Here is a 13,527-nt window from a genome sequence, read left to right on the forward strand (position 1 = left end):
TTGGGTGGCATGCCTCATGAGGATAGGTTGAGCGAGCTTGGTCTTTTCTCCTTGGAGAGACGAAGGATGAGGGGTGACCTGATTAGAGGTGTATAAGGTGATGAGAGGTATTGATTGAGTAGATTCTCAGAGGCTTTTTCCCAGGGCTGAAATGGTTGCCACAAGAGAACACCAGTTTAAGGTGCTGGGGAGTAGGTACAGAGATGTCAGGGGCAAGTTTTTCACTTGGAGTGGTGAATGTGTGAAATCAGCTGCCGGCAGTGGTGGTGGAGGCGGATTCGATAGGGTCTTTTAAGAGAATTTTGGATAAGTACATGAACTTTGTAAGATAGAGGGTTATAGGTATGCCTAATAGGTAGGGACATGTTCAGTGCAACTTGTGGGCTGAAGGGCCTGTTTGTGCTGTAATTTTTCTGTTTCTATGTTTCTATTGTTAAATGTCTAGAGACCTTCTCCCAGGATCTGAAATCCCACAAGAGACGCTCTACCTGTGTGTATATATACTTGAAGAGGGTCCAGGGAGAATTCCTACAATAAGAACATAAGAAATAGGAGCAGGAGTAGGCCATCTAGCCCTTCGAGCCTGCCCCGCCATTCAATAAGATCATGGCTGATCTGTTGTGGCTCAGTTCCACTTTCCCGCCCTCTCCCCATAACCCTTAATCCCCTCTCTTATCAAAAACCCATCAACCCGCTTCTTAAAAATATTTAGCGAGGCAGCCTCCACCACTTCAACGGGCAGAGAATTCCAGAGATTCACCACCCTTTGAGTGAAGAAGTTCCTCCTCAACTCCGTTCTAAACCGCCTCCCCTTTATCTTGAGGCTGTGCCCCCTAGTCCTACTGTCTTTTTTGAGCGGGAAGAGTCTCTCCACCTCTATCCTATCCATCCCATTCATCATCTTATACGTCTCAATGAGATCTCCCCTCATTCTTCTAAACTCTAGCGAGTACAAGCCTAGTTTATTCAGCCTCTCCTCATAGCTCAACCCCCTCAACTCCGGTATCAGCCTAGTAAACCTCCTCTGCACTCCCTCCAGGGCCAAAATATCCTTGCACAGGTGCGGTGCCCAAAACTGCACACAGTACTCCAGCTGCAGCCTCACCAATGCCCATGCATGATGTACCATGTTCAATGATTTTTGAATGATTTGATGAGCATGATGTCATTTGATAACAAGGTTGCTTAATTACAGTGTGACTAATTTAAATGCAGTTATTTATAACGAAAAGTTAAAGAGAGCACCAATAAGAAATAAGGTTTTGTAGATTGTAAGTTTAAATATAAGATTTGTTCTATATAGAAGTATGTCTGTGTGGTAGTGCAGTGTGTTTTCTACAGAAATTAAATCGGTATTTTTTTCTGAAGGTTTTTTGAGAAATATTTTAGCAGATCTCTTGTGTTGCTTGCTTACTGACTGTCCGAGATCCAGGCCACAATCATGATGTTTAACTGCTTATCAGACCTTCCTCTTCAAGCCACTGCTCATGCACTGTCATGAAGTCACTTGAAGTGAAATGAGTTATTTGACTCACAGTGGCTTGGCTTTGTTCTTGCACAATGGTCTCTTGAGATCAGAAAATGATGATTTGTGAGTATAGCTATAAGACTGATTCTCTCACCTACATTACCATAAGAGACCACCTAATGTTAATCAACAATTCCAAGTTTGTTTCTTTTTAAGACCACTCCTGTGGTACACCCTTTGAAAAGAAAATTGAGCTTGACCAACACTAAAGCTGTACGAAATACAACCAATGTTGTGTTAATCTTAGTAGTGAGAATGGACATATCTTTCTTTCCCAACAAGTACAAGTTTTTAAAATTAGCTTTTTTTTAAAACAAGTTGTACTCAATCCTCCATTATCCTTTTATGCCCTGCTCCGACATTAGGAGAAACACACCAAAGATGGAGACACAATGATACCATTGGGGTTGAATTCCTGGGACATTGGGACTGGTTCTGTGGGAGGTAGGACTAGAACAAATTGGACTGGTTCCACTTGAGTAAGACTAGGATGAATGCCCTAGGGCCAGTGTTTGCTAGTTTGATTGGGGAATGTTTCAACTAGAAGGGTGGGGGGGATGGGAGCTTAATCAGGGTGACGAGGGAAAGACAAACAAGGTCAGCTTTTTTAAAAAAAGAGTAATCAAAAGCAAGAGGCAAACAGGGCCACGGTACAAGAAAAAGTTTAGGATGATTGAAGATGGCAAAAAGCAAGCCTCAAGGCTTGTCATCTTTTAATGCGCAAAGCATTTGAAATGAGATAGATGAACTGATGGTGCAAATTGAGGTATATGGATGTGGTCTCATAGATTCAGTAAATAAAAGTGTTAATTATTATTGTAATCTTAATCAGAAATTTTCTTCCAAGTTGTTCTGCATTTATTGCCAAGGTGACTTTTTAATTTATATTGAAAACCACGACCTAGTGGAGCCTTTATGGGTGTGGGGGAGAATAGCATTGCATCGTGTGCTGCAATTATTTCGTGGTTTGAAGAACCAAGCATTATGAAACAAATTGGTAGATCCAGAACTTTTTAATCTTCTGAGTAGGTGTCGAGAAAAGGCGGAAGGAAGGAAATTTGCCAGATTGAAGATCCTCGCGTTATCTATGTTGTGGAGAGTCTAGAGAAGTGGGTAAAGTGTAGATTTAGTAGAATTGTTCAAACTTAGGGGTTTAGAATAAACAAGAAGAAACTTTTCACTTGCAAGTGAGTTGGTAATCAGTGAATACCAACAGAAGATAACTGGCTGAAAAAAAAAAGGTGCTGGGAGGAATTTTTTTTTATTGCAGCAAATTATCTGTAACATACTAACTGAAATGGTGTGGCAGCAGATTCTATGCTTATTTTCAAAAGGAAATTGGTTATTTGGTTGAATTACTATACAGCACAGGAACCAGCCATTTAGCCCAACCAATCTGCATGTTTATGCACCACTTGAGCTCCCTCCCATCTATTCCTATCCAAATCTCTTACTGTAATAATCAATTCCCTCCTTTTGTATATATTTGTTTAATTTCCCTTTTCAATCCATCCAAGCATATTATTTGCTTCAGTCTCTTGCTGTAGTAACAAGTTCCCCATTCTTATCAACTTTGGGTAAAGCAACTTCTTCTGAATTCCCTCCATGAATTCATAGAATTTTAATAAGTTGGCACACCATATTTTATTGATGACTTCTTGATACGCCCTTCCTTGCAAGGGGAAGCATGTTTTCTGTTTCCACTGTTTTTAATCAGAATCTTTCATAATTTTACGGATCCCTATCTATCAAATGTAGAGGATGTGGTTAAGAAGACATATGGCGTACTGGCCTTCATCAACCAAGGGATTGAGTTTAGGAGTCGGGAGATAATGCTGCAGCTTTATAAGACCCTAGTCAGACCCCACTTGGAGTACTGTGCTCAGTTCTGGTCGCCTCATTAAGGAAGGACGTGGAAGCTATTGAAAGGGTGCAGAGGAGATTTACAAGGATGTTGCCTGGATTGGCTGGCATGCTTTGAGGATAGGTTGAGGGAGCTCGGTCTTCTCTCCTTAGAGAGATGAAGGATGAGAGGTGACCTGATAGAGGCATGTAAGGTGTTGAGAGGTATAGATCGGGTGGATTCTCAGAGGCTTTTCCCCAGGGCTGAAATGGTTGCTACGAGAGGACACAGGTTTAAGGTGCTAAGGAGATGTCAGGGGTAAGTTTTCACTCAGAGGGTGGTGGGTGAGTGGAATCGGCTGCTGTCGGTGGTGGTGGAGGCAAATTTGTTACGGTCTTTTAAGAGACTTCTGGATAAGTATATGGGACTTAATAGGATTGAGGGTTATAGGTAAGCCTAGTAGGTAGGGATATGATTGGCACAACTTGTGGGCCGAAGGACCTGTTTGTGCTGTAGTTTTTCCATGTTCCAAACCTTTTCTTTCAGAAGAGAACTAGCCTACCAATCCTCTATGATCTGCATGCATATTCATTTATAGTGTCATCCCTGTATGTCTTTGCATCCTTTCCAGTGCCCCTGTATTTTTATAATATGGTCAGAACTCCACACAGTAGTTCAATAAAGTGTAGTCTAATCAAGGTTTGATAGAGATACAGCATAATTTTTTTATAATAGAAACCCTACAGTGCAGAAAGAAGCCATTTGGTCCATCAAATCTGCACCGACCACAATCCCACCCAGGCCCTAATCCCACATCCCTACATATTTATCCACTAATGCCTCTAACCTACACATCTCAGAACACTGAGGGGCAACTTTAGCATGGCCAATGAACCTAATACGCGTGTCTTTGGACTGTGGGAGGAAATCCACACAGACACGAGGAGAATGTGCAAACTCCACACAGACAGTGACCCAAGCTGGGAATTGAACCCAGGTCCCTGGAGCTGTGAAACAGCAGTGCTAATAGCTGTGCTACCGTGCTGCCCACTCAACCACCCATTTGTATCTCTTGCACAAAACCTTACACAAGTGTCTCCCAACAGATGAGAACAGCTTCTCTTTGTCTACCTTATCTAAACTTGACATAACTTTACCCTTTTTTTGATCTCCCCATAGCTGCTTTTGTTCCAAAAAGAACAGTTTCAGCTTCTCTAACCTAATCTTTTGGCTAAAATCCTTCATCTTTGGCCAATTCTGGTAAATGATCCCTGCCTTATTCTTTAAGTCTGTGGAGCAGAACTGTGTGTAATACTCTAGAACTGACCTAACCAGAGCTTTATAAAGTTTCAACATAATTTCCCTCTTTACAGTTGAGATTCTGCTTTTAAACCCAAGGTCCCATATATTTTGCTAACTCCCTATGTCCTACTACCTTTTAAAGTTCTATCCATACGACCTCCCAAGTCCCTCCATATCTGCACTGTCTTTCTAACTGTGCCATTAGGCCTATGGGTGGAACTTTCTCAAAAAAAAATTCTAAATGTTTAATCGGCAAGGAAATGCTAGATTTTCTCTCCATTTTTTTTCAGTGAGGTAATGGGAATTTACAGCACTTCGTGCAAATCAGAAGCCATCATGTGATTCTCGCCAGCTGGGCGAGGAGTCGGGGTCAAGCCCCAGCTCGCCTGGGAAGCCAGCTGTTGAGCTCTTCAGGATGTGGAGATGCTGGCGTTGGACTGGGGTAAACACAGTAAGAAGTCTCACAACACCAGGTTAAAGTCCAACAGGTTTATTTTGTAGCAAAAGCCACAAGCTCACCTGATGGAGGGACAGCTGGTGCTCCAAAAGCTAGTGGCTTTTGCTACCAGATAAGCCTGTTGGACTTTAACCTGGTGTTGTGAGACCTTTTACTGAGTGCTAAGGGTGCCATTGTACAAGCATCCCAGTATACTGTCTACCTGATTGCCTCCACAGCCAGTCAGCTGCCTCCTGGGCAATTCCAAGGAGCCCCACCTCCCCCAACCATCCAGGGCATTAGTGGCCTCTGGTCCCATTGGCAAAGCCATCATGGCTGTCCCAGGTTAGTGAGGCCGACCTGTGATCCTCTTCAGTGAGGACTTCGACTAGCAAGAGGGCTAAGGTAAGTGAGCTCAGCCAGTAGCATCTGGGATTTGTTAATGACGTGTTAATCATGTCATTAATGATGTCACTGGCGAGAGACCAGGCGTGAACCCAATTTTTCAGTGTCATCCTATCTTTGGCTTGCCATGAATTAGTAAGATCACACCCTGTATTGCATCTCCGTATCCCTTCTGCCAAAATGCAACACCTCACACTTGTCTGTATAGAATTCCACTTGCCTCTTGTCTGCCCATTCTGAGTCTCTCCATGTTCTGTTGCAGTCAACTTGGCATCATCTCTATGCTACATCTGCAGATTTTGTGCTATTGGCAACTTTTGAAGTTTTACTTTGTATTTCAATATCATAGTCATTTGGATACGTTAATGGAGTGGTCCCAGCATAGTTTGATGTACTTTTATGCTGTTTTCCATGTCCAGTGCCAATGATCCGAAGTAGAGCAAGGCGTTACAGTGTGTGTTTTATCACAGGCCCATGACTAGTGCCGTGAGGCTGTTATGGAAATAAATGAGCTGTTCCAATGTATTAGAATAAATACAAAACACAATAATATATTTATTTTCTTTGAATAATATTTTGGTCAGGTCACATCTTCCTTTAACTCAGTCCAGTTTTGTTTGTGTAATGTTAGAATATTAATCTAATTTGTTCTGTTTTTTAATATGATTTGGTCATGACCTATGAAGGCCCTCTAAAATTGTTAGATATTTCAATGGCCCAGAGTTACCCAGAGAGCTTTAGAGGGCTGGGACTTCTTAATTTGGGAAGGAGAGATTTTCAGCAGCTGTAATTTGAGGTTTTTCAAATTTTAAGACCCAGTCCAAGTGAATGGGCTGCATGCACTAGGTAAGCTGGGGAGGACCAGCAGAAACAAGCAAAAGTTACAGAAGCATTGAACTAGTTTAGGTGCAGGCAGCATCTATTGCTTGTGGAATGAGTTTCCAGTACACACGGTGTGTGTTTGTATGCAGATTCACTGCAAGCATTTGGAAGGGAGCTGGAAGAGTTTCTTAAGGAATTGGATCAGTGAGGGGCTGTGTTTTTCCAGAGCTTACTTGAACACCTTTTTCTTTGGGGCGGGGGGCAGTCAGAGAAAAAATTCTGAGCAATACTCCTGGGTCATTTTAGGAAATTTTACATCTCAATTTTTAACCTTTCCCAGGAGATTATTTGGCTGCAGAGGTGGAGGGAATGAAGACAATGTTAAGTGGAAGTTGAACCTTGCCTAGACAAGGCAAGCTTGATAGATGGGTTGGCTTTTTGCTGATCTATTTGTGTGAAATTGCCCTGGGGAGGGAAAAAAAAACATGCTGAGATCTGGAAATAAGTATGATGTCTACTATTGGAGAATGGAGCTCAGTGATAACAGATGTCTTTGAGGACTTTGACAGATTTTTGCATTGGCTGAAAGTTGGCGATGAGAAGGCTCATGAAAGATGTTCAAAAAATTTAATGGCAGACTGTCATTATATGCAGACAAAATTTTTGGTACATACTGTCTTCAACCAAGGTAACAGTTACCTGTTTTGGATTCAGAATATTCTATCATATTTATACCAGTGTATAATACTTTGTGTAGTATATTTGCTACCAAAATCCTCTTGATGTATGCTTTAATTTTATCATTATTCTTGCATTGTGCAGTCTTCTCCACCACATCATCTCTCCCTTCTGAGATTTAATGCTGTTTACAAGTTTTTGAGTGAAGTTGAGACAATACTTCAATTTCGTGGTTCTACAAATTCACTTCAAGGATAAGAGCAAAGTGCAATCTGTTATATTGACCTGTTTTTTTTTCTCCCTAGACTTAATAGGAATGCCAAAGGAAAAATATGATCCAAAAGATTTACATAGAATATATGCAATCATGTCAATAGAAGAGGCAGCCAATGGAAAGAAATCGCACTGGGCAGAATTAGAAATCTCGGGTGAGTAGATGTGGCTCTTGAATATTGCTTTGTTTTCCTCTGGTAATGTGTTTTCAGCCACGTGTATGTGAATGTTCCATTTGTGTGAAATTTTGATATGTGAAAGTTCAGCTTTTGAAGTTAAATTGTGAACCTATTGTTACAGGCAGAAAATGGCACTAAGCGAATTGCCCAATTCGAGAGCCAGTACAGACATGTTGGGCTGAATGATGGCCTCCTGTGCATTGATTCTTGTCTTAATTTCTGAATCACTTGACTTTCCATTGCTTTGTGTTCCAGTCATTTCTCTATTCTCTGCTTGTTCTGCAGACTGCTAAAGTTAATTGACTGACTGAAATCCAAGATACTTTTAAAGCATAGCTTCAGTTTGGAGAGTGACCTTGTGTTTATACAGGCAGCCAGTGTTCCAATAAATCCACCGCAGTGGAGTCTGTTGCTTTGCATATGTGTAGACTGTCAAGTGACCATTTTGCTTGTACACATGAACAAAATCACAGTGCTAGCAGCAGGCATGCTTGTGCCCCCAGAACATTTACCATGGAAAGGCAGACTGCAGTTTAGAGAACTAAAAATCAGGGCTTCTGGTCTTCAGGATAAAGAAGTACATTGTTTTTGTGAGACCTGCACTATAGAAGATTGCAGCATAAGGGTAATATACAAAAGCTACTGCTGTTGTCACAGGATATACAGGCATTAGGCTTTATGTTGCTTGGGCTTATTCATGAAATAAACCACTGAATAAGAGACAAAAATGTCAGCTTCCTCTGAACTATATCACCGCAAGTCTTGGTGCCAGCTGAGTAATAGAAGAGTAAAATGAAAAATTGAGGAAACAAACACCCCTTGAATCACATCTTTGTGTTCAGGGCACATTGACAAGTGTCCCTTTATCAAGGAAATTTGGTAACAGATAAACGTTAGTGATTTGGGAGGTGGGCAACTTGTGCTTGAAGTCTTGGACTACCAGTCTGTGCATCAGAGTAAATTAGTTCTAGCATCTAGATTTAAAAATGTGGCTTAACTGTAGTTCAAAAGAGGTTCACCTGCAGCATCATTTTTTTCTTTTTGCAGCACCATTTTTCACACCACCAGTCTTGAGATGAGATAAGTTTGATGCTGTTTTGTGTGTTTGAACATAATGGTATGCTGACTAAAATAATATTTTGTTATTTTTTGTAGAGTGCTTCTTTTTAAAATCTGATCTAAACGTTTGTCCAATCGCTCAGATTAAATGTAGTTAGTTACACACCCTTGAAACCCTCTTCCATCCTAGATCCTACTGAACCCCTCCTCTTTTGCCATTACCACTTCAGAATAATTATAACTGGTGCTTTCCTAAAGGTTAAATCAGTGTTATCTTAACAGTTATTCTGGACCTAATAAAGGTGTCATGAGTGCAAACCAGCTGATTATAACGCTCATGTTAAGTTTGGAGCCTTTAAGGATTATGATGTCAAGATTTACATATTATACTGTATAGTCAGTGTTTTGAAATATTTCCAAATTTTGAGTTCAGGTAAACTCACTAATTTTGTTTTGCTAAATTACTTCTCATTCAGGTAAAGTGAGGAGCTTGAGTACTTCGCTGTGGTCTTTAACCCACTTGACTGCACTGCACCTGAACGACAACAACCTTGCACGCATTCCACCAGATATTGCCAAGCTCCATAATCTAGCTTACTTGGATCTATCATCTAATAAACTGCGAAGTTTACCAGCTGAGCTTGGAAACATGGTGTCACTCAGGTAAGTGACAAAGACCAATTTTGCTACAAAAACTTCAACTGCATGTCAGAAATCCTCATGGGCTAGTTTCATTAATAGAAATGGATGCAAACAGTTCTTAATTTTTTTATTCATTCGGAGATGTGGGCTTTGTTGGCAAGACCAGCATTTATTGCCCACCCTCAATTGCCCTTGAAGATAGTGGTGATCCCTTCTTGAATCACTGCAGTCCTTGTGGTGTTGGTACATGCTGTTATGGAGGGAGTTTCAAGATTTTTGATTCATCAGCAATATTTCCAAGTCAAGATAGTGCTTGATGTACAAGTTTGACTCAGATACCTGAAAGGAAATCATTATAACGGTACAGAACCCAAGAACCTAGAAATGGGAAAACTGAACTTTGCATGAGTAATAGTTTCTTTCAGGAAAAACGACTGAAGCCATTCCCTACTGAGCTGGATGACGGTTGGGAAAGGAGCACAGCATGAAAGAATAGCTAGTTCTGGGAAGGCAAAGCATTTAGGATGAGGGAATAAAGAATTGGGAAATCTACTGGGTGGGTCTGAAAACTACCTTTTGATATGAGTGATTTTATTGAACTTGTATGTGCTTACTGAAAGCCATGTTGAGCTAAAACATGCTTCAGGTTCCAGCTATCTTAATTAAGAAAATGTGACAAGTCTCTGTGTCGAATTTAAAAAGCACTTTTTACTGAATTGTAAACATGACTGTAGTGCATCCGTAGCAATGGAAACAATTCCTCAGATAGCAAAAAAGGGAAATACTGTGGATGCTGGAATTCTGAAATAAAAACAGAAAATACTGAAAATCTCAGGAGTTCTGGCAGCATCTGTGGTGAGAGAAACAGAGTTAAGGTTTTGAATCTCTATGACTCTCCTTCAGAGCTTGTCTTGTTTGGGTGCAGGTGCCCCTAATGGCCCAATTCACATCATAGACCAATGATGCAATCTCAATAGCTGGCTTATGTATGTATACGCTTTTAGAAGGACAATGCCTGGCAGCCAGAAGATAGTTATGGAATGTGGATTTCAGATCTTCTGGTAACGTCAAGTCCGTTGCAACCCAAACTAGATGAATTCTATAGCATAGCAAGTAATACAGGACCAGCGCTTGAAGCAATGTTAGCGTATAAATGCCGTGATCATTTTAGTGAGATGTACATTGAGATTCAGACAAAATTTTGAACATTAAATTTTAACCAAATACAAAAACATTTAGCATGTAACAAAAACAAATCCCAAGAGAAAAAAGCTTCTTTTTGTACAGTTCTTTTTTTCAAGATCCTAAACTTAAGAGCAGTTTTGCAGATCTTTGAATCATTTATGAGTCAACATCAGGGACAAAGTGTATTAAAGCATGGAACGTGTATTGACAATCATCTGAATTTTTTTTTTGAAGCTCATATCCCCATGCAGACAGTGTTGTTGGTGAAGGGTAAGATCTGATGCAATTCTCCCTATGCTTGAGCCTCTGAGACACCTGTTGGCATTGGGGCCAAGTGTGACTATAAGCACTCCTATGACTTTGACTGACTAAAGGCTGAATGTAACATCAGGACGTCCAAGCATCTGATGTCTCTAGTGATGTCCAACTCACTCCATTGCCATCCAGTGCAGCAATTAATCTGGCCTTCCTCTGTACTAGATGTGTCTCCCCAAAACCGATTAACATGTAGATTTGTATTTTCAGAGGAGTGGTTCTGATAACATAGCTACTATCATTGATGAGGGAGACCCAAAGGAAAGCATGTTCCAGACTAGTATTGGATCCTGATAGGTGTCAGTTGCTCCAGCAAACTCTTGCATCTGGCATGAAGAATAACTGTGTATTACTTAAAATTGTGTATTTGACAGAAAATGTTTGTAAACACCTAGAACTCAGAAGCAGCTTCCAAGTATACTTGTGTATGGGGAAGAAAGTTGCAACATGTATGTAAACACACAAGCACCTGACCACCCTCCTTCATGTGAAACTCGGAACTGCAAGAACCTGGTTTACTTTTTTTATCCTGCAGGTATTCAAATAAGCTTCCTGTGGAACTTGGTAGCATATTCTGGGGAATAAATAATGAATCAAAGTGACTAACCGGTATCATACCAATGGTCAACCCATACAGAGGCAACATGGTCCTGTCCAGGAATTCGGATGAGCAGTGACTTACACTAGTTTTGTTGTTGGTTGGCCAGGCTTTCTCAGTGCAGCTCCAAATGATTCCTAGAATACAGCAAGTGGGTTCTTGATGAAAGCCCAAAGCTCCTTTGGTTGAGATTACCCCTGCCACTGGCATCACATTTAGACATTTTGTCCTGATCGGACTTTGCAGAGGGCTCAACGACATACACCTGCTGGCACTTGGATCCTCCATCAGTCAGTTGAATTGCTGATCGTGAGCATGCTGTCAGAATAAGCTGACACCCAGATTATACAAAACTAATCTTTGTTGTCTCTTGCTTCTCGTTTGTACAGAGCCACAGGAGTGGCTCCACATCACAAAAGCATACTGAACACTAGATCAGTTTGATTTACCCTGTTTTGTTATGGTTAGAATATACATGGATAACTTGTATATTTTGTGTGATAAATCTCATACTTTTTGAAGCTTATTTCTCAAACCTGACTTGTGCAAAGCAATGTTTCTCAAATGTCACTGGGAAAATTCCCCTACAAATATTGCATAGAATCAGCTTCATTTAGGGGCTGACTAGTTCTGCAGAGGTATCTTGACAGGCCACAAAATTTTTAGTCCATCCAATGCATTCAACAACTTATACTAATATCATGTGGAGTGAAACAAATTGACTGCACATTTGCATCTATTAAGGTTAGAACTTCAGAGGCTACATAGGATATTTCACTTGACACTTTTGAAGGCACTTGCAGAAGCTCATTGCACTCATGATGGTTGAGAATGAGGGTTGTTCATGGAATTTTTCCCATTTTGTGCTTGATACCAGTCTACTTTTACTTTTGATGTAATCAAGCAGAATCTGCTGGGGCTGCTTAGTTTATGGCATGCTGCTTTTGGTGTTTAGCACCTATATCTGTATAGGTGACAAATACCAGTATGACATGTGGCCATCTGGAGAAACTTAACTTCCAGGAGGTGATGCATGTTTCACATTGTTTTATAATCCCTTCAGAATATTAAAAGCTGTTTTTTTTTTACAGTATGCCTGAGTCTAATGATAAGTTGCACTTGAAAATGTGTCACTCCAACATGGTGGTATGCAGTTGTTAAAAATTGAAACTCTCCTCATGATCTGTCATGTATTTAAAGCAAAATTGATTATGAATGGAGTATGGATTTAAATTGTGAACATAAAACAGACATGATATGATCTGTGATTAAACTTCATGTCATTAAAGCTGTCACTAGGTCGGAGATGAATGTCCCTATTCAATGACTCTGGAAGCCATTGGTTGTTTATATTGAATGGTGTGCTGCTACTTGTAAAAAAAACAAAATTATATAGCTGAAGAAAATTCTCCGTTTTTCTTTTAAATGTATTTTTGTCTTTTCCAGGGAATTGCTCTTAAATAACAATCTGTTACGGGTTTTGCCTTACGAACTAGGAAGACTGTTCCAGTTACAGACCCTGGGTTTAAAAGGTCAGGATTAGTATCATGATACACACATGAATGGCCCTGTCCTGCATTTCTGATAGCTTGTAGAAGTTTACTGATGGTTTTGGGTGAGCCCCTTTTTTCCTTCCCCACCTCTATTTTCAGAACAACACTTTATGACCAATTTTTGTAGCTTTGCATGCTTAATATCTTTTTGTTTACCCTGTTCCATGATTTCAGCTTTGAAAGGAAGGGAGCAGATCTGATTGAATAACAGACATGATTATTTACTTTGGGGCTTTTGTCCAATATGGTGTGACTTTACATTTTTTTTTTGTAGATCCTGAATTGTGCTTTGCTATGCAATGCTTATGAAAACCAGATATGAAGTAGTAGCATTTTCCTGCTGTTGTAATTGATTACATTGGAGTACAGATGAAATTTCCCACCCCTCACCACACTTCAATTTAAATTATTGATAGAAGGTTAAGTTTAAAAACTTATTTCTCAAACCTGACTCGTCCAAAGAACTGTTTTTCAAATGATTTTGGGGGAACACCCCTACAAATACTGACACACTGAAGGATCCAAAGCCCTAACATATAAAAGATATATCTTTTATATATGTGTATATATAAACATAAGAAATCGGAGAAGGCCTTTTGACCCCATGAGTCATCACTTAACAAGATCGGGGCTGATCTGATCAAGGCTTCAACACCACTTTCCTGCCTGTCCCTTGGAACTCTCGACTCCAGTGTGTTCCAGAAATCTG

At 40.3% G+C, this 13,527-nt stretch overlaps 1 protein-coding gene across 1 annotated transcript in view; it reads left to right on the forward strand.

Annotated features, from left to right (window-relative positions):
• The window catches only part of cnot6l (CCR4-NOT transcription complex, subunit 6-like), a 92,025-nt gene that overhangs the window by 30,950 nt on the left and 47,548 nt on the right, over nucleotides 1-13,527 (forward strand). Inside the window, exons 2-4 of the mRNA XM_080191318.1 lie at nucleotides 7,320-7,442; nucleotides 9,002-9,188; nucleotides 12,712-12,797. Of these exons, the coding sequence (XP_080047444.1) occupies nucleotides 7,331-7,442; nucleotides 9,002-9,188; nucleotides 12,712-12,797 (385 nt within the window). The 5' untranslated portion in view covers nucleotides 7,320-7,330. The remainder of the gene's footprint in view (nucleotides 1-7,319; nucleotides 7,443-9,001; nucleotides 9,189-12,711; nucleotides 12,798-13,527) is intronic.

This window comes from Carcharhinus amblyrhynchos, chromosome 1 (genome assembly GCF_965287045.1).
Source record: "Carcharhinus amblyrhynchos chromosome 1, sCarAmb.v2.hapA, whole genome shotgun sequence".
NCBI lineage: Eukaryota > Metazoa > Chordata > Chondrichthyes > Carcharhiniformes > Carcharhinidae > Carcharhinus > Carcharhinus amblyrhynchos.